General features: G+C 41.2%; 1 protein-coding gene and 1 non-coding gene across 7 annotated transcripts in view; one reads left to right on the top strand and one right to left on the bottom strand.

The window, feature by feature from the left end:
• Hipk3 (homeodomain interacting protein kinase 3) overlaps positions 1-19,960 on the top strand; it is a 67,125-nt gene that overhangs the window by 34,909 nt on the left and 12,256 nt on the right. For all 6 annotated transcript variants that reach the window (XM_059261035.1, XM_059261030.1, XM_059261034.1 and 3 more), the window contains exons 3-5: positions 14,543-14,666; positions 18,447-18,566; positions 19,535-19,621. In XM_059261035.1, the coding sequence (XP_059117018.1) occupies positions 14,543-14,666; positions 18,447-18,566; positions 19,535-19,621 (331 nt within the window). The remainder of the gene's footprint in view (positions 1-14,542; positions 14,667-18,446; positions 18,567-19,534; positions 19,622-19,960) is intronic.
• Positions 15,821-15,924, bottom strand: LOC131910219 (U6 spliceosomal RNA). The gene has a single exon (XR_009379070.1). It is a non-coding gene; the product is annotated as a U6 spliceosomal RNA (small nuclear RNA).

Genomic DNA, 19,960 nt, shown 5'->3' with positions numbered 1-19,960 from the left:
AATGTTAGTAGGTACTTCAGAGTTGTTGGGCAGATTCCTTCACATGCAGGCAAAGCACTTAATGTGTCGGGACGCTGCACGCACTTCATACACAGGAGCTGCACAGAAGAGCGGCCGTTTACATGAATAGCGCACAGCAGCAATGGTACCGTGACAGGGTCTGCCATGGCTATTTCTGGGTGGCTTACTGCTGCTCTTCTTCAGAGCCGTGTCGGTCAGCAAAATGTAGGTGAATTTGTGGGAACTCCCAGTCCTTTTGCTTCAGTGTTCAGTGCCTCCTAAGGGCTTGAATGCAGGTGTGTAACATCTATCCTGGAATAACGCACCCGCTAATGTTTTTCTTTTCTAGATTTGTTTGTTTGTTTAAGACAGAGTTTCTCTGTGTATTCCTGGCTGTTCTAGAACTCTCTCTTTTTTTTTAATTAAAAATTTTTAATTTATTTTACATACCAACCACAGTTTCCCCTCCCTCCTCTCCTCCTGTTCCCTCCCCAACCTCCTTTCTAGCCCCCACCCCTCCCCTACCCCCACATCCACTTCTCAGAAAGGGTAAAGCCTCCCATGGGAGTCAACAAAGCATGGCATATCAAGTTGAGGCAGGACCAAGCTCTTCCTCCTGTATCAAGGCTGAGCGAGGCATCCGGGATCCTGGTCCCACGGCTAGGGGCCCCACAAACAAACCAAGCTGCACAACTGTCACCCATATACAGAGTGCCTAGGTTGGTCCCATGCAGGCTCCACATCTGTTGGTCTAGAGTCCGTGAGCTCCCATGAGCTCAGGTCAGCTGTTTCTGTGGGTTTCCATGTCATGATCTTGACCCCGCCCCCTTGCTTATATAATCCCTCCTCCCTCTCTTCAGCTGGACTCCTGGAGCTCGGCCCAGTACTTGGCTGTGTCTCTGCATCTGCTTCCATTAGTTACTGGATGAAGGCTCTATGATGGCAATTAGGGTAGTCACCAATCTGATTACAGGAGAAGGCCAGTTCAGGCACCCTCTCCACTATTGCTAGAGTCTTAAGACCAGGCTGGCCTTGGATTCAGAGATCCACCTGCCTCTACCTCTTAGCCTTGAGGTTAAAGGTGTGCACCACCTCTGCCTGGCTTTCTAGATTTGTTTTTATGTGTAGGGGATTTTTCTTGCATGTGTCTGTGTACCATGCAGTGCCTTTGGAGGCCAGAAGACGGGGAGAGGGTGTAAAATCCTCTGAAACTGGAGTTGCAAACAGTTGTTTGCTGCAGTGTTGGTGCTGGGAATGAAAACTAGGTCCTTTGCAAGAACAGCAAGTGCTCTTAACCACAGAGCCATCTCCAGCTCTGAACCCCTCAGACAGGGTTTGTTTGTGGAGCTTTGGCTGTCCTGAAACTAGCTCTGTAGGCCAGCCCAGGCTGGTCTCGAACTCACAGATCTGCCTGCCTCTGCCTCCTGAGTGCTGGGATTAAAAGCACATGCCACCACTGCCTGGCTGATAAATTTTATAGTGTGAACACACCCATATAATCACTACGTATGTCATCTTTATTAACAATCTGCATATTCTACTTTATCAAGTAACTTTAATCTGTGTTTCTGTGTGCTTGGTGTTCTTACTCTAGTTGATTAGTGTATATATATTATTTTATTATTTGGTTATTACTAGGTCTTTATTTTTTTGAGACAGGCTTCACTAGGAAGCCTTGTTTGGCCTAGAACTTCTTATGTAGACCTGGCTGGTCTTGAGATCAGAGATCAGCTTGCCTCTGCCTTTAGAGTGCTGGGATTAAAAGGAAGGGCCATCATGCCTAGCTTTATTATTAGTGTTTTTTGAGACAGGGTCTCAGGTAGTTCAGGTTGGCCCGGAACTAACTATATAGCCGAGACTGACCTTGAATTCCTCATCTATCCTCAGGCTTCCAACTCCCAAGTGCTGGGATTACAGGTATATGTATTATGGCTGACTCAGAAATTGTTTAAATTTTTTTTTTTTTAAATTTGTAGTGCTGGGCACTGTGGACCCCTAGGGCCTCTTGAGTGCTGGGCAAATGCTCTACCACTGAGCTGTATTCCCATTCCTATAATTTAAAAATATATTCCCAGTATAAGACCTGTGGCAAGATATTGTCTGTGACTTCTATGGTTATTTATTATGTGTGTGCATGGTTGTGTGTGTGAGTGCAGATGGGAATATAATTAAATTCTGTGGTTATTTATTATGTGTGTGCATGGTTGTGTGTGTGAGTGCAGATGGGAACGTGCCACAGTGCACACAGTGCACAAAGAGCAGACTTGGGCCTCTATCAGTTCCCACTTTCTACCTTGTCTGAGATAGGGTCTTTTGTTTGCCGCTGAGTACGAGAGGTACTATCTAAGAGATAGTTAAGGCTCTCCCTTAGTGTTGGCTATCCTGTGTGGGCTCCTGTCTGTTTTGCTAGGTCTTTCTCACCTTTTCTGCCCTTCACCATGCGGTACCTTTGCAACCTTGGAAATGGATTTGTGATTCACCTAGTCTGTGGGATTGTTATTAACAACAAACAATTAGGTTATTTTATTATTATGTCAATTAATTAATTAGTTAAATGTGTGGGGGCATGCTAGTGCCATGTGGAACTCACTCAACGACTTGTAGGAATTAGTTTTCTTCATCATGTAGGTCCTGGGGCCTGAACTCAGTTCATCAGACTTGGCAGCAATAAGCCATCTTGTTATTTTTGTTTGTTTGTTTTTTTTTTTTTTTTTTTTTGAGACAGGTTTCTCTGTGCAGCTCTGGTTATCCTGGAACTCACTCTGTAGAACAGGCTGGTCTCAAATTTACAGAGATCCGCCTGCCTTTGCCTTCCCAGGGCTGAGATTACAGGTGTGGGTCACCATGCCCAGCACATCTGAATTTCTTAAAAAATGTTTTAAGTTTCTTTTGAGATTGCTTATTTTATGTGTGTTGTGTTTTGCCTGCATATATGTGTATATGTATATGTGTATATGTATGTATATGTGGAGGTCAGAAGAGGACATTAGATCTCTGGAGTTGGAGTTATGGATGTTTGTGAGCCACCAAATGAGTGCTGAGAACTGAATCCAGGTCTTATGCAAGACCAACAAATGTTCCTAACCATTGACCCATTTTTCTCGCCCCTTGAATTTATGTGTTTTTTAAAAAGTTTTCTGGTGAAAGCCTATTATTTTATCTACTTTCTTAAATGTTTTGAAGTGCCAGTTTTATAATTTCAGTATGTCAGTGGCTGTAATTGGCTTCTGTTGATTTCTTCCCTCTGGGTTTTGACGTTCGGTTGTGTTTTCTACCTGGCTGAGAATGTTGTGTATTAGCATTGGATTGTGGACAAGAACTACCTGGCTGAGAATGTTGTGTGTTAGCACTGATTGTGGACATGAAAAATTCTCGGTGTGCTATTATATATAGTAGCCAGTAGTTTCTGATGCTGTGTAGGCATGAACTAATTTAAATTCTTCAAAATGAAATAAACCGAGTCATCTCAGCTACATTAGTCACATCTGAAGTGACTGACATGTTCAGGTGGATGATACAGACAGAGAGTGTTGCCATCCTTTTAGGGAGCTATCTAGAGACTTGGTGTGATAGTCTCTCCTTGGGTGACTTCTGTCAGTTTTAGTTGTAGACGTTGGGTAGTGGTGTTATTTCAAGGGCTGCTGGTCTCTTTGTGATTGTGTTTGAAATGCCTGGGTAAGGGCCCCTCTTCCCTAACAGTTCTGAACTGTAGTTTTTGTGTTTCCAAGTCAATAAGAGTTACAGGCTCTAGGCCACACAGCCTTCTGTTTAGCCTTTATGCCTTGCTATTAGCTGGCAACTGTTAGAACATGAGATGGGATACTGCTCAAGTCAGCCCTCTATCTTCATCTATATAGCTGGTTCTGGGATACCAGCTGCTACAGCGAGAGACAGGCTCTGTATCAAGATCCTGTCTATGCATCTGTAAACAGACTCCAGGTGCCTGGATTCCATGACAGGTGCCATTCTCAGTCTCCCAGAGAAGCTTCCAGACCATGTTCGGAGTCGGAGACATTAGAAAGATACCAGTGGCAGTACATCCTCCACCCTTACAACAAGCAGATCTCAGCCAGGTGTGCTTCTCCCCCGCCCTTGCCCCACCCCAGTCCTCAGAGGTGCACGTGCCTCCCTGGATTCCTTCCTCTCCTTCTTGCCACCTAGGAATCTAGGAATCTAGGGACTGTCTGGCTGTAGGTTCTTGCTGTGAAATTTAAACCTTTCCTCTGGTATCTTTAAAGAAGGGATCCCCAGTTCTGCCTCAAGGGCCTGAACTCCCATCAGAGCTCCCCGATGCTGTTTGCTGCGTGCCTGTCTGTCCATATGGTAACCTTTATATTTCTCTATTTTTTAAACAGCTAAAACTTTTCTCTTTTTTTCTGTCCCACTCTCCCCCCACTTCCTTTCTTCTTCCCCCCTTTGGCTGTTCTGGAATTCACTTTGTAGATTAGGCTGGCCTTGAACTCGAGAGCCCCTTGCCTCTTGAGTATTGCTGGGATTAAAGATGTACACCACCATGCCCACCAATAACCTTTCTAATTAAATTTCTTACTCAAAAGGATAATCTAACTTAGAATATTTTTTGAACCCCAAACTCAACAATTACCTCAAGGAAATGTACTTTCAATCCAGTGATGTTTTCTCTTTGTACTGGGACTTGCTCCTTGTTCTTGTCTGTTTTAAGTTACTTTTCATAGACTTTTAAGATCGATTTTTTTTTTAAAAATAGTTTTAGGTTCATAGCAAGCTATGTAAGAGATAAAGTTCCTATGCATCCCTGCCTTCACACACCCCTGCCTTCAGGATGCACCACCAATACACCTTTGTTACAAATAATGATCCTACATACATATTATTGCCACTCAGTCTGTACACCAGGCTGTTTGTGTATTATCTAGCTTTTATAGTTGAATTTTCTTATTTATTCTGCAGAGTATAATTCACAATGGTGACAATTTTTTTAGAACAAGTATTTCGGGGAATTAGTTGTTTTAGTAGGAAATCATGGTGATGATGTTTGGAGGAGGTTGCTTTCATGTTCCCTTAAATCCCTGTACTCTAGATTCAGGAGAGATAATGTAAATAGTGATTTTGTAGGACACCCAATATCTGAGAATTTCATTTAAAACATTGAAGTGGAATGTATTTTGGGGAGTATTGTATCTTACTGGATATTTTATGTTCATTGAATGTTCCTAAGTCTATTTATTATTACTGTGTGTGCATATGATGAATGTGGGGAATGTGTGTGTCCCATGCATGGCACAGGTGTGGTGGTCAGTAGACAACCTTCAGGAGTAGGTTATTTCCTTCCACTGCTTATCAAGCTTGCAAGTGCTTTTACCAGCGGAGCCATCTGCTGGCCCAGTGAGTATTTCTTTAGGTATGGTCTTAAGGGACCTCTAGTCTTCTTCCAGAGAGGAGACAAAACACACTTGCTTGTTATCCTGATGGTTTGTAGAAAGCTAGTTCACTTTATTCCTTGCCAGGGTTACACTATAGCTTAAGTTTTTGCTGTGCCACTATTTTTTCATAAACACCAAGAAAGTCACTCTAGCACTCTTAATTTAGATGTGGTTTTGGCTGAGGAGATTTATAATATAGTGCTGGTCTTCCTTGGTTCACCAAGAAAGTCACTCTAGCACTCTTAATTTAGATGTGGTTTTGGCTGAGGAGATTTATAATATAGTGCTGGTCTTCCTTGGTTCTGTTGTTACAGTCTGGAGAGGCAAGTATATCCCTCTCATACACGTATTGTAAAGAGGATGGGCACTTCTTAAGAACATTTATCTATCTATTTCAGTTCTGGTTGCTGATGATATCTAAACATCATTGACGCCGTGTTGTGGAGAGGGCTTGCGTAACTATAGTACAGAATGGTAAAGTGGAAAAGGAACCAGCCTCATGCAGAAAGGGAACAAGTGCTGGCAAGATGTGAGGAGGACCAGCCTTGACCCTTCTGTGAGAACAGATCCTCTCCTGTGAGACTGATGCACTCCTATGGACCATCATTAGTCTTTGCATAGGTGGTTGGCTACCTTCCAGTTGGCTTCTACATTGGGAGTCTCATTTCCAGTGCGTGAACCTTACATATGCGTATATCCAACGCACAGTGAACCTCATTTGTAAATGAACTGAGGCTAGTGAAAAGCCTAACTTGCTTAAGCCTAGAGATAGTAACTAAAGAATTTATGTACTTATTTGCTTATTCATTTACTGCAGTGCTGGGGTTTGAATCCAGGGCTTCACCCATACCAAGCAAGCCCATATACCACTGAGATACAGTCCCAGCCCTTTTTATATCTTTTGATCTTGAGACAGAATCTCTCTAAATTACCCACACTGCCTTAGAACTCACTCTGTAGATTAGGCAGACCTTGAACTTGGGTTCTTCCTGCTTTAGTTACCTGAAGAGCTACTCTTCTAGTCCTGTGCCATTGGGGCTGATTTTTTAAATTTTATTTTTAAAGCCAGCCTTCCTTCCTTCCTTCCTTCCTTCCTTCCTTCCTTCCTTCCTTCCTTCCTTCCTTGTCAGGGACTCTGCATAACTTTGATGCCTCTGCCTCTGCTGGGATTAGAGTGAGTTTGTGTGTGTGTGTGTGTGTATGTATTAGAGTGTAACTTGTAGGGGAGTCTCTCCTTCTGCCATGTGGGTTCTGGGGATTGAACTCAGGTTGTCAAGCTTGAATGCAAGCATCTTTACCTACTGAGCCTTCTTCCTGGCCCTAGGCCTGGTTTATTTACTTTTATTTCTTTTAAAAATATTATTTATTTTAATGCATATGAGTGTTTTGCTTGTGTACCATATGTATGCCTGGTGTTTGTGTAGGCCAGAAGAGGGCATAGGATCCTCTGGAACTGGAGTTACAGATGGTTGTGAGCCACCATGTGGGTGCTGGGAATATACCCAGGTCTTCTGGAAGAGCCGCAAGTGCTCTTAACTGCTAAGCCATGTCTCCGGCTCCTTTAAAACAGTATCTTCTATGTTAGAAAGGTAAACATTATTTGTTGTGATCGGCAATCATTTCCTTTCTTTTCTTCCTCCCCTCCTCACCTTCTTGTCTCCCTTCCCTTTCTCCCTTTTTGCCTGTCCTGGAACTCACTCTGTAGACCAGGCTGGCCTTGAACTCACAGAGATCCGCCTGCTCTTGTCTCCCGAGTGCTGGAATTCAAGGTATGTGCCACTATGCCTGATCGCTTCCTTTCTTGAGACAGAGTCTCACTATGTAACCCTGGCTTTAAATGCTGATGTTAATTTCCTGATTTTGACATATACATTACAATTGTATAAGAGACCTAATTGTTTAGGAAGTATACACTAACTAAATGATGCATTTGGAGGTGAAAGGGCAGGCATATTATCTACAACTTGAATCTCAAGTGTCCCCAAATCGGTATTTGTGTGTGTGTAAATGAGAGCGATGTATAGTACAAATAGGATAATGTGTTAACATTTGAGGAATTTGGTTCAGGGTATTTTCTGAATACTGTGTGTTGTGGAATATTTGTTTACTAGGCAAAGATGTGTTACATTTGTTTATGCTGCATTTGTTTAATGATATAAAGATGTGTTGCTTTACCTGCCTAAGGCACCTGATTGGTCTAATAAAAAGCTGAACGGCCAATAGCTAGACAGTAGAGGGATAGGCAGGGCTGGTGGGCAGAGTAAGTAGGAGGAATCTAGGCTGGAAGGAGAAAGAGAGGGAAATGTCCAGGGCCAGCCAGCCAGGCAGCCACCAGCCAGCCAGACACAGAAGAAGCAGGAAAATAGGACATACAGAGTGAATGAAAGGTAAAAAGCCCCGAGCCAAAACATAGATGAAGAGAAACAGGTTAAATTAAGTTATATGAGCCAGTAGGACAAGCGTAAGATAAGGCCGAGCATTCTTAACTAATAATAATAGGAGCTGTTTGGTGGTCCAAAGAGAAAGCCTGCTACAGCTGTGTAACCATTTTATAACCTTTCTGTAGATTTAAAGATTTTGAAAGATATTTATGTGTATGTGTGTAAGAAGGTTAGAGGAGTGTTGGATCCCCTAGAGTTGGGATTAGAGGTTCTTGTGAGCTTCTGATGTGAGTCCTGGGACTTGAATTCTGTCCTCTTTAAGAACAATACATGCTCTTAACTACTGAGTCATCTCTCCAGCCTAAATTGAAAGGTTTTTGAGTCAGGCACAGTGACTCATGCCTGTAATTCCAGCACTTGGGTGCCTGAGTTCTAAGACCGGACTGTAGTGTGAGACCTGTCACAATCAAACCAGACCAAAGGAGGGGGGCAGAGTTGGAAGGAAGGAAAAAAAAATTTTTTTTTCTTTTTCGAGACAGGGTTTCTCTGTGAAACAGTCCTATATGTCCTGGAACTCACTCTGTAGACCAGGCTGGCCTCGAACTCATAGAGATCCACCTGCCTCTGCCTCCCAAGTGCTAGGATTAAAGGTGTGTGCCACCACCACTCAGCTAAGAAAATGTTTTAAAATAGATTTAGATACAAGTGTTAAGTGTGGAGAGAGAGGGGTCACTTAGGAACAGGACAGTCCACACTCGAGAGATTGTGGGCTTCTCAAGAGAGTCACACAGTCTTTACAGTAGCCTTACATGTGATTTTAGTGACCTGAATTTACAGCACTTAATAGGTTTCTAAGAAACTTTTAGCAAATGAAATGTTGAGATTGTTTCTGAGGGGGTATTAGACAGGATCTCAAGCTTGAAAACTAGGTCAGAAGGATCAAAGGAACTGCACTGTGTGTAGGTTACAAGGAAGTCAGGACATGTTGGGCTGTTAACAGTATGCCTGGTCTTTCTTGTGAGATTCCCAGAAAACCTCAGAGCAGGAAGAGAGTAAGGTTGAACATAAGGTTACATGTGGACTGCTTTAAGCATTTTAACACTTTTGTTTGCTTGTTTTTTGAGACAGGGTTTTTCTGTTTAGTCCTGGCTGTCCTGGAACTTACTCTGTAGACCAGGCTGGCCTCAAACTCACAGAAATCCACCTGCCTCTGCCTCCCAAGTGCTGGGATTAAAGGTGAGTGCCACTACGTTTAGCCCATTTTAGCATTATTATTTGAAATATATTTTTAAGAAAAGGAATATTAAAAAACAAAAACGGCATATTGTCTCTGTGGCAAATTTTGTGCTGAGATTATCTCAGCCTTTGAGAGACTTACTTTATCTAGACTCTGAGTTGGGAGGCCTCTTACCTCTTACCATGTCTCTTTCATTGTTCCTGTTTTCCTACTCTGCTGCAATGAATATAGGACCTAAGGGGAGTAACTTCCAGTAAAAAGTCCTATAGTCTTAGTAATTCTAGGAATGATGTAGTGTAACGTGCAGTGGTCAAAATCATAGACGCATCTGAGCCCCAGCTGCACTCTGACTGCTGTATGGTCGTGCCTGGGAACTTACTCTTGTGCTTGTTTCTTCATCTGTTAAAAAGATTTGTATGACTATCAATGAGCTAATGATTTCCAAAATTCTTAGAAGGACTATGGGACACCTAGTAAGTGTATTATAGTATTCTGTTATGGTGTTATGTTAATCATAGTATTATGTTAAGGACTTACGGTTATTTCTGTTACTGTATATATGTTTTTATTTTTTATTTTTGGAGACGAGTCTCATATCCCAGTCTGGCCTTCAAGTCCCTAGGTATGGAGGATAACCTTGACTAGATTCTGATCTACTGCCTCCACCTCCTAAGTGCTGGGATTACAAGAGAGTATTACTATGCCTGCTTCTGCAGTTTTGAGGGTGAGCCCAGGGCTTTGTTATGAAGTATTAAATACATTCCTAGCTTGTGTTACTCTTGTAATTATATTTTCTTTAAATAATTTATACAAAATGAAAAGTAGGAAGGTGGCGTGTTGAGAAAAAGAATTTGTCTTGAGTCCAAGAGAATAAGGAAGGGTGAATATGATCAAGTACATTATATATCTACATATATGTGTATATGTGCATGAAATTATAAAAGAAAGAATTGTTGATTGCCTTAGGAAAGAGAAATATTCTGTCAAATTCAGCAGGATGATCTAATGAGTTTACTGGGTTACTTACAGGAATATGGGCCAACTCCTGAGTACCTGCACCACTGAGAAGTCATACCCCCTAGTCCATTTTTAGGAAACTTCTAGTGTTGGGAGTGGTGGCGCTCACCTTTAATCCCAGGGCTCAGGAGGCAGAGGCAGGTGGCTTTCTTGAGTTCGAGGCCAGCCTGGTCTACAGAGCAAGTTCCAGGATAGCCACGGATACACAGAGAAACCCTATCTCATGGAGGAGGGAGGGAGGGAGAAAGGAAAAGACTTCTTTTTATACGTTATCACTTCTAAGATGACTGACTAGGTTATGAAGAAGTGGTTGGAACCTCAGGGAAGAGTCTATTGGACACCCTCTCATCCCTGGCCTAGGGGGAATGTTAAAAGGTTACTACGAGAAACCTGGGTATCTGCTGTACCATCTGTCCGTGAATACAGGCTACACCATGGCCTCCTGTAGGTTACTATAGCCACTCTTGTCCATGATGCCAATGGACGTGTCAAAACCAGAGGAACAGCTAGATTCTCTTCATCCTTTTCTTTTTTCTACATTCTTTTTGTTTTGCTTGTACAAAGTTATGGACCAGTTAACCATAAAAAGCATGTAGCAGGTAGTTCAAGTTATGGACTTATTTTTAAGTCAGTTAATATTTTCATTTTCTAAAATATGATGAAAATATATAACAAGAGCTACTAAAAACAACTGCTGGGCCAGTTTCTAGGTTTTCTATTAGCTTGCTTTTCTGTTTCTCTGAGTCAGTTTCATAATTTGAGGTTGGTTTGATGAGAGAAAGAGGATTAGGAATGAGTTTTAAAATCTCAGCACCAGGCTGGAGAGATCACTCAGCTATTGAGAACACCCTTGTTGGACAGCTCACAACTGTCTGTACCTCCACTCCAGCTCCAGGGGAATCTATCGTCTCTGGCCTCCTCAGACACCTGCACTTCCATGCACATTCCCATTTGCACAGACCTGCATGAATACAAATAATTAAAAACAAAACAAATCTTTAAAAAAGACTCAGCTCCACTCTTTTCTTGATCATCTGGGCACTGCATTCTCTTCCTTTGCACAGCAAACAACTTTAAAACTTGCCCCAAGAACAATGACCTTTTACTTTCCATGATTCTAGGGTTGGCTGCACCTGGTCCTGCAGTTCTTGTGTGTGGAACGTTTTGCTTGCCTGAGTTTTTGATCTTGGGATAGAGAAGACGGCAACAGTTTGTAGAACATTCTCTTTAAATGATACAGAGCATTAACAGTTATTTCCAAGGCACCTGACCCATTGTTAATGCTCAGGAAGTGGGGTTTGTTTTTGTTCTAAGTCCTGCCATGTTCCGCTGTCTTAAATGCAAGGTGGCTGGCTAGTGTGTCAGAGTCCCTTGGCTGCTACTTGTTGAACTCATATATTTGGTTTCCTGAGTTTCAAAAGCTTTGTTAAAATGGATTGCACAGATAGTGATTGCCTGCTGTGTGCCAAGCAGTGTTCTTCTATGTGCCGAAATCACAGCATTGTAACAGAAAGTCTAAGTTCTGTGTCTTCATCGAATGCATAATCTGCTGGAGCGTGGGGAAAGGGACAGCGAGCAGACATGTTTATTAGCTGTTGGGAAGTGTTCTAAAAGGACAACCAAGCAGGATCTAGATGGAAAGGCAAATGCCACAGGGTGGTGGAACTTGTTTAAGGTTGTGAGAGGGTCTTTGTAATAGAAATGACCATTAAGCAGAAAGACAAATAAGAGAAGGGAATCAATCAAGCCTTGCTCCTTCTGTCTGGAATCATCTCCTAGGTATCCTTACATGTAATGGTTTTGAGCAGGTTTGATGTGGTATTTAGGCCAATGTATGTAGTTGGCTCACAGCATGCAAGAGAATGGCAGGAGACAGCAGGTAGCTGAGGCCTGGAGGCAACTGTGAGGCTCTTTCACTGAGATAGGATTCTCCTGGGGACTCTGAGGTGTGGATGTTGTGGTCTGGTTTTTGTCATTGTTTGTTTTGAAAACCTCTCCCGCATCTACCTCTGTCTTAGAGAAGATCTTAGGGTTTAGGAGTTTCATGTTTACTGAGATTAACCATTTCTTTATCTTTTATAAGTTGGTGCTGTGTATCTCTGTTGTCTTTATTCTCTCAAAGTAGGGAAATCATGCAGGTGCACACTTCTGGATTATCCCCAAAAGAAGCACACAGCAGGACTTGCCTTTTAATTTTACTTAGTGATGTCACTGACAGAATCATCACTTTTATACTTAAGAAATTATCTGCTCATTGCCTTAAGCTTCATCAGACCTGGGTTTTGTTCTTATGAGCACTGAACTCTGAAGTAGTGAACATATCAACATTATGCTTAGTTTATCAACATGAAGAAATGAAGATGAGCTGTTTATAATGTCTGCTTGTAAAATCACTGTAGTGGGAGCCATTTAAGGATCAGTTTTCCTCCTTTGTATCCCAGGACCTCATGCTTGCTAGGAAAGCTTTCTAGCGTTGTGCCATAGCCATAGCTCAGTACTTTTTTGATGAATATGCCTCAAATACAAATTCATAGTTTAGTGGCATTTCCAATGATAGCCTATGATACCTGTCTGCCAAAGGTATACTTGTTTCCAGACAATTGGACATACTGAGTTCCTAAACCAAGACAACCCTTTCCCTATTAGAGCTAGTAATTGAGCATTTGACTTAAGCAAGTAGGTAAAAATGGAACAGCTACAAAAAAGAGATGTTCCATTAATAGCCATCTTTTCTGAGTGACTCTTACTTCACTGCATTCTTATTTGAAGAATTTCGAGCATTCTCTTCCAGTACTCTATCTACAGTCTACCCGTCCATTCAGAGTTCTGTTCTCTCACTGGGCAAACTTTCCTTTCAGCTTGCCAGTTTCCAGTGTTAAGCTGTGTTTTTTATACCAGTGTTTCAACTTTTTTAAAAAAAACCAGTGCTTGCTTGTAATGAACATTAATACATTTGACTAAAAACACAGGGCAGAAAAAGAAACATCATTTTACATATATGCTTTGTTACCATATAATCTTACCTTTGGAGTTGTGGGCTTCACATTGGACTTCTAACTGAGTACTTAAGAAACAAAACTTCAGGCTTAGTTGGACTGTTCATTGAATTGGCATATTTAATGTATTCTTTGTCTATGTACAATGCACAAATGTACATAGAAGATTGTTTATACAAAAGTGTATTTCCCCAGCTAGTAAAGGAGTTGGAAACAACTTTAGTTATTACAACAAGAATGTATTCTTTTTTTGTTTGTTGTTTGTTTTTCGAGACAGGGTTTCTCTGTGTAGTTTTGGAGCCTATCCTGGATCTCAATCTATAGCCCAGGCTGGCCTCGAACTCACAGAGATCCACCTGGCTCTGCCTCCTGAGTGCTGGGATTAAAGGCGTGTGCCACCACCGCCCGGCAGAATGTATTCTTATAATGCATAGCTTTAAAGTTTGGGTTTTTGAGACAGGGTCTCTGTAGCCCAAAGTGACCTGGAACTCTGTATGTAGTTGAGGCTGGCCTGAACTCCTTACATTCTTCTGGCCTCAGCCTCCCAAGTAATGGATTACAGGTGTGAGCCACCACACCTGGCTTGAAGTTCGTTTTCTATTGCAAGGCCAGCTAGTACAAACCTTGTGTCTCTGTCAGGTTCATCTAGAGTGGAGGTGCTTCACTATGTGGCTTCCCCACTTTTAGTGTACTGATGTACAGAAAATGTATGCCGGGGTGCATGACTTCAAGGAGACTGGTTTCCAGACACAGCAGGGCTGGTGCTCATGTGAACTCTCAGAGACCCTGACAGCAAGCATAAGTCAGACCAATCCTAGCTTGGAGAAAGGGAAGGGGACATAAAGTCCATTCCCACCCCAGAAGCTGTTTGCAACTGATAGCAGCTGGGAGGGGGAAAGTTTGTTTCTTCACTGGAGTGACACTGGGTATATCAACCACAAGCCCTGTGTCCAGAGTTGATCAACACAAAACAGACTCCAGGGTTCTTTGTGTGCTTTTTTTTTTTTTTTTTTTTTTTTTTTTTTAAGAGAGAGGATTGGGGTGGGTGGATATAATCTGGGAAATGTTAGAGGTGGGAAAAGAATATGATCTAAATATATTGTATGAAAAAATTTGAAAAATAATATATTAAAGAAAACTCATGGCTAAATAGAAATAATTTGGTCACATTTGTGTTGGACTTGATGATTAAATTTATTAAATTTTTATTATTACATCATTATATATTTCATAATCAGGTATTCTTAAAGGAAACGGCTGCCTCTAGGGCTGTAGGAGGAAAAGAAAAGAACAACCTTAGTCTGGAATGTCTTGTTACGCCAGAGATCTGTGAAAGTAGGAGGCCATGGTGAATGAATACATATTGAGGCAGTTCCAAGTATCCAATTCTGGGAAAATTTGGTATCATAATAATTATAGCAATGGATTATAACCCACTGAATATAATAAAGTGAGAATTTAAGTGAAAAGGAACCTAATTTGTTTTTTTTTTTTTTTTTTTAATTTCAGAGCTCCAGAGATTATATTGGGGTTGCCATTTTGTGAAGCCATAGACATGTGGTCATTGGGATGTGTGATTGCAGAGTTATTCCTTGGATGGCCACTCTACCCAGGAGCCTTGGAGTATGATCAGGTAACAGAACTGTCATAGTGATTGGAATTGGTAGAAAGTAAGAGTTATTCATAGTCTTAGAGTAATGCATGATTCTACATGCCCAGAATGTGAACACTTTATGAAGCTGTCTAAACGCAGCATCTTATGGAGTTTGAATTCACTTAATAGAGCATCTGATTTAAAAGCTCTTTTCTAATGCTCCAGCAATGCATTACTTACTCTTCTATTGCTGTGATAAAACACGAAGAAGGCAACTTACAGGAGGCATTAATTTGGGCTTACAGTTCCGGAGAGTTAGAGTCCATGAAGACGGAGCAGAGTCCGCAGGCCGCAGGCAGCAGGTGCAGGTGGCTGCAGCTGAAGCTGAGAGCTCACATCTCAAACCACAGACAGGAAGCAGAATTAGTGCAAAATAGCAAGAGTCTTTTGAAACTCAAAGCCCATTCCTGTTGACATACTTCCTCCAGCAAGGCCACATACCTCCCAATCCTCCCCAACAGCCACCAACTGGGCACTAAGTATTCAAATGCTAGAAACTTATGGGGGACATCTCATTAAATTACCACAATTACAATCTACAGACTTGAAACCAATTTTGTAAAATAATTCATCATCCACTCTATCATATAATATTTAGGTAGTATAGTATTTAGCTTTTGTTGGTTTGAGGCAGCTTGTCAGTGTGTACTCCAGTCTCACTTGAGCCTTGTGAGCCCCCTGTCTTAGGGCATGCGTCACTTTGCCCAGGCCTGTCTAACAGTTTTCCTTTTTGAGACAGGGTCTCTCTTTATAGCCTTCACTGTCCTGGAACTCACTGCATAGACCAGGCTGGGCTAACTCACAGAGATCCACCTGCCTCTGCCTCCCAAGAGCTGGGATTAAAGGTGTGCATCACTCTGCCTGGCCTTAATTCTGAGTTTTATTGTTGATTTTCTATATCAAAAAGGATGTGAGGGGATGAAATGATGACTCAGTGGTTTAAGACATGTTCTGTTCTTTTAGAGGACCTGAGTTTTGTTCCTAGCTCCCACATCAGGTCATTCACAACTGTCTATAACTCCAGCTCCAGGGGATCCGATATCTACTTCTGCCCTCCATGGGCACCTGTACACACTTATTATACACACAGTCACATAAATACACATAATTCAAAATAAAACCAATTTTTTTTTTTAAATATGGAATGCTTCACGAATTTGCATGTCATCCTTGCGCAGGGGCCATGCTAATCTCTGTATTGTTCCAATTTTAGTATATGTACTGCCGAAGCGAGCACAAAAACCAATATTTTTAAAAAAGGATGTGAGAAGTAATTAATTGGGATGACTTAAATGTTTCTGAGATGATTCAGTATTAATTATTATTAACACAAGATTATATCATTGACATTAATCTCATCATTTACAGTGACTTTGTACCAGTGACCCTTGCTCTTTTAGATCAGGTTTTCTAAATTGTCTAGTTTGCCTCCTTTATATTCTGGATTCCTCTAAAAGACAGTTTATGTACAAATTTCTATGCATCTTCTCTTATGGTATGTTTTTAGTTTTTAGTCAACTTCGGACTTAGATGGAGCTGATAGACTATTGCTAGTTCTGAAGGATTTGGCAATTTAACCAGAGTCCCGTAATTCCAAGCTGCCAAAGCACCTTCACCGGCCAGCTGCTAGAAACGTGCTTGTAGCTTCCTGGGTTAGTTTATGACATATATAGTCCTGTGGAACAGGACACCATCTAGTGGCAGTTCCAAGTTGACTTGCTGGTGTACTCTGTCTTAAGCAGTTCATGTTAGTACTAACAGAAATTTAAAGGTGAGTTACTGTGCTCCCTCTTTTATATCAAGGAGAGAAATTGGCATCCCCCACCTCCAAATGAATAGACTCATTAGGTTACAATGGTAATTTAAAGACAAAAGCCTGACCCAAACCTGGTTTCTCTAAATCTTGTAATTTTTTTTTTTTCCTTTAAGACAAAAGAGTAGGGGGGACCAAACCAAACTTGGAACAGGTGTTATCTGGTTTAAAGGAACAATATTTTCAGAGTGTTCTTCCAAAGGAACTGAAGAAAGTCATTATCACAGGGCACCAATAATTGTAGTTTTCATTCAGTTTTTAAAATAGTTATTTTTAAAAATACATACATACAAATAAATAGGAGTAGAGATGTGCATCCTTATTTTGTTCTTAATCTTAGGAGTTTTTTTCCCCTTTTGAGATAGAATTTCACGCTATAGCCCAGGATGGCCTGGAATTCACTAGGTGGCCCGTGCGGTTCCCAAACCTAAAGAAATACGTGCTCTTGCCTCATCTTCCTGAGTGCTGTGGCTACCCAGTGAAGAGAAGTGTTTTTACAAGAGTTAGTGTTTGATTTTCATAGATTTCATCTGTCTTCTTGGATTGTGGTCACCTAATTTGGGATGTAGTAGTCACTAGTAGAATGTACTTCTCTCTTTTATCTGTTCCTTTTTCCAGTTATCTGTTGCCTCAATGCATTAGGTACTATTGGGTCCTTTTTCGTTTATTTGAAACAGGGTCTCAGGTAGCTTAGAATGACAGCTGAGGATGACCTTGAACTCCTGGTTTTCCTGGTTCTATCTCACAAGTGCTAAGATTATAGTTGTGTGCCATCATGCTCAGGTTTGAACTGTGTTCTACCACTGAATTATATCCTTAGCCTTGGTATATTATCTTAAAAGTACATTATTACTATTTTTTAACCTTACACTGGCAGTGGGCAATAGTAATATTTCTAATTTATTTCCCGAGTATCTTTCTGGCCCAGAAACTATGGTTATAACCCTTCACATTCCTCTCATAACCTCTGTGATACTTACTGTTCTCTGTTTTCAGATAGGGATCTGGATTATAGGAAAGGGCTCAGTGGCCTTGCTGCACTTGTGTGTGTGAGGACAGGAGTTTGGATCCCCAGAGTCCATGAAGTTGGGTAGGCATAATCCCAAATTCAGAAGAATAGGACAGGAGCCATATCTGCCAACTCTGAGTTCAACTAAGAGGCCCTGCCGCAGTGAATGAATGGAGAGCAATTGTGGGAAACATGCAGCCTTATCCAACCAAGGATAAGGTTTTATACCTGCAAACATAGATGAACATGTACTTCCCCCACACCACACATGCTCCCACACAATGCAGACAAGCATCTATACACCACACCACACCACATCCAGAGACACATGTTAAAAAAACAAAAAACAAAAAGAAAGCGAAACTAACACAGGCAGGCAGGCTGCTTTCAGAGGCCATTAGCAGTGGGTCACTCCCACATGCCTAGTGGGTAATGATACTGCAAAGCAGCCTTGAGAAAGGATTAAATAAAAGGGCACAAGCAGACCTGCTCTGTACTCCTGTCCTCTTTCTGTAATGGCTACCTTCTGGACTCCACTCTCAACCCAATAGCATCGGTCTAGCACCTGGAGAGGGCTTTTCTCAATCTGCGTTAGTTTTTAAATACCCCAGGCTTTGAACATGATTTCCTCTCTTGATTTATATAGAACTTTAATATTTACACTACATTAATAATTTACATGTAACTTTAATATAGATCACGCTTTTCTCGGGCAACTCTTGACTATAATTGTTTTAGGTATCTTTCCCTGTTTTTCCTTACAGTGTACATTTACTGTGTACTTAAAACACTGCAGATTCCTCAATAAATGTGAATTTATTGAGGGCATAGATAGTATCTTTTTCATCTTAACCTGAGATCTAGTATAGTCACTGATAAAATGTTCGATTAATGCCTGTCATATGAAAGAATAAATTTTTTAAAAATTATTTTTCAGATTCGATACATTTCTCAGACTCAAGGTTTACCAGGAGAACAATTGTTAAATGTGGGTACAAAATCCACAAGATTTTTTTGCAGAGAAACAGATATGTCTCATTCTGGTTGGAGATTAAAGGTAAGTCATTAAATATATACATACATACATATATATATATATATATTTATAAGTACTATAGGACAGGGTCTGAATCTGTCTTCTACCTTTACCAGCTTTGGTTTCTTTTATAGGGTTGAGATAGGTTTCTTAGTTTGGTTTACTGTTGCTGAAATAAACACCATAACCAATAGCAACTTGGAGAGGAAAGGTTTTATTTGGTTTTCACAACCTGATCATAGTCCATCATTGAGGAAAGTCAGAGCAGGAACTCAAGCAGAAACCATGGAGGAGTGCTGCTTACTGGCATGCTCCCATTCCCCCCCGCCCCACACCTTCAAATTAAAAAGTTGTTTTAGATTTTTAAAATTTTTATGTGTGTTTTGCCTGCATGTATGTATGTATGTATACACATGTGTGCCTGGTGCCTCTAGAGGGTGTCAGATCCTCTGGAACTGGAGTTATAGTTCTTGTTAGCTACTGTGTGGGTTCTGGGAAACAACCTGGATCCCTCTGTGCGAAAGCCTTTCCACGTGCTTCCTTAGTCACCTAGGACCACATGTGAAGGTGCGTGTGGCATTGCACCAGTGAGCTGGGCCCTCCTACAGCAGGATGGCCCCTCCTACATCAGCCATCAATCAAGAAAACGTCCCACAGACTTGCCCATGGGGCCATTCTGATGGAGACAGTTCCTCAACTGAGGTTCCCTTTTCCAAGATAACCCTAGCTGTGTCAAATTGACAAACTAACCAGCACAGCAGGGTTTTATGTAGCCCAGTGCGGTCTCCAACTTGATCTTCCTATGTCGGCCTCCTGAATCCACCATTCCTGGCTTCATATCTATTCATTTATTTCTATTATAAAGTACATTTCTGCTTGTTACTCTTTTTGAAACTACTGTACTCAGTATTAGACTAAATGTGTCAGGCTTAAAGGCATAGAAATTGGGATATGGCAAGTAATATGTTATTTTCTCTTTGATATATAAGACACTGGAAGAGCATGAGGTAGAGACAGGAATGAAGTCTAAAGAAGCCAGAAAGTACATATTCAACAGTCTGGACGATATAGCGCATGTGAGTATTGCAGTCACCTTGTTAATCTTGTGTGCTGAAGATGATCCTGGAGGGCCAAGGATTCAAACACATCACTCATTTTCAAGACAGGGTTTCTCTGTGTAGCCTTGGCTGTCCTAGAACTCACTTTGTAGACCAGGTTGGCCTTGAACTTAGAGATCACCTGCCTCTGCCTTCTGAGTGTTGGGATTAAAGGTGTGCTGGCTGTCACTCATTTTCTAAATGCATACTTTTGAAGTGTTTCAAACAGAATTCAAAATTTTCAAACTTTCAAGTTAAATTGTATTTGTCTTTATCAAATTTTAAATTTGCTTTTCTAAAGTTTTTGTTTGTTTGTTT

The sequence above is a fragment of the Peromyscus eremicus genome, chromosome 4 (assembly GCF_949786415.1).
Source record: "Peromyscus eremicus chromosome 4, PerEre_H2_v1, whole genome shotgun sequence".
Classification (NCBI taxonomy): domain Eukaryota; kingdom Metazoa; phylum Chordata; class Mammalia; order Rodentia; family Cricetidae; genus Peromyscus; species Peromyscus eremicus.
Note: the sequence above shows the minus strand (reverse complement) of the source record. Positions and strands in the feature narration are given on the sequence as shown.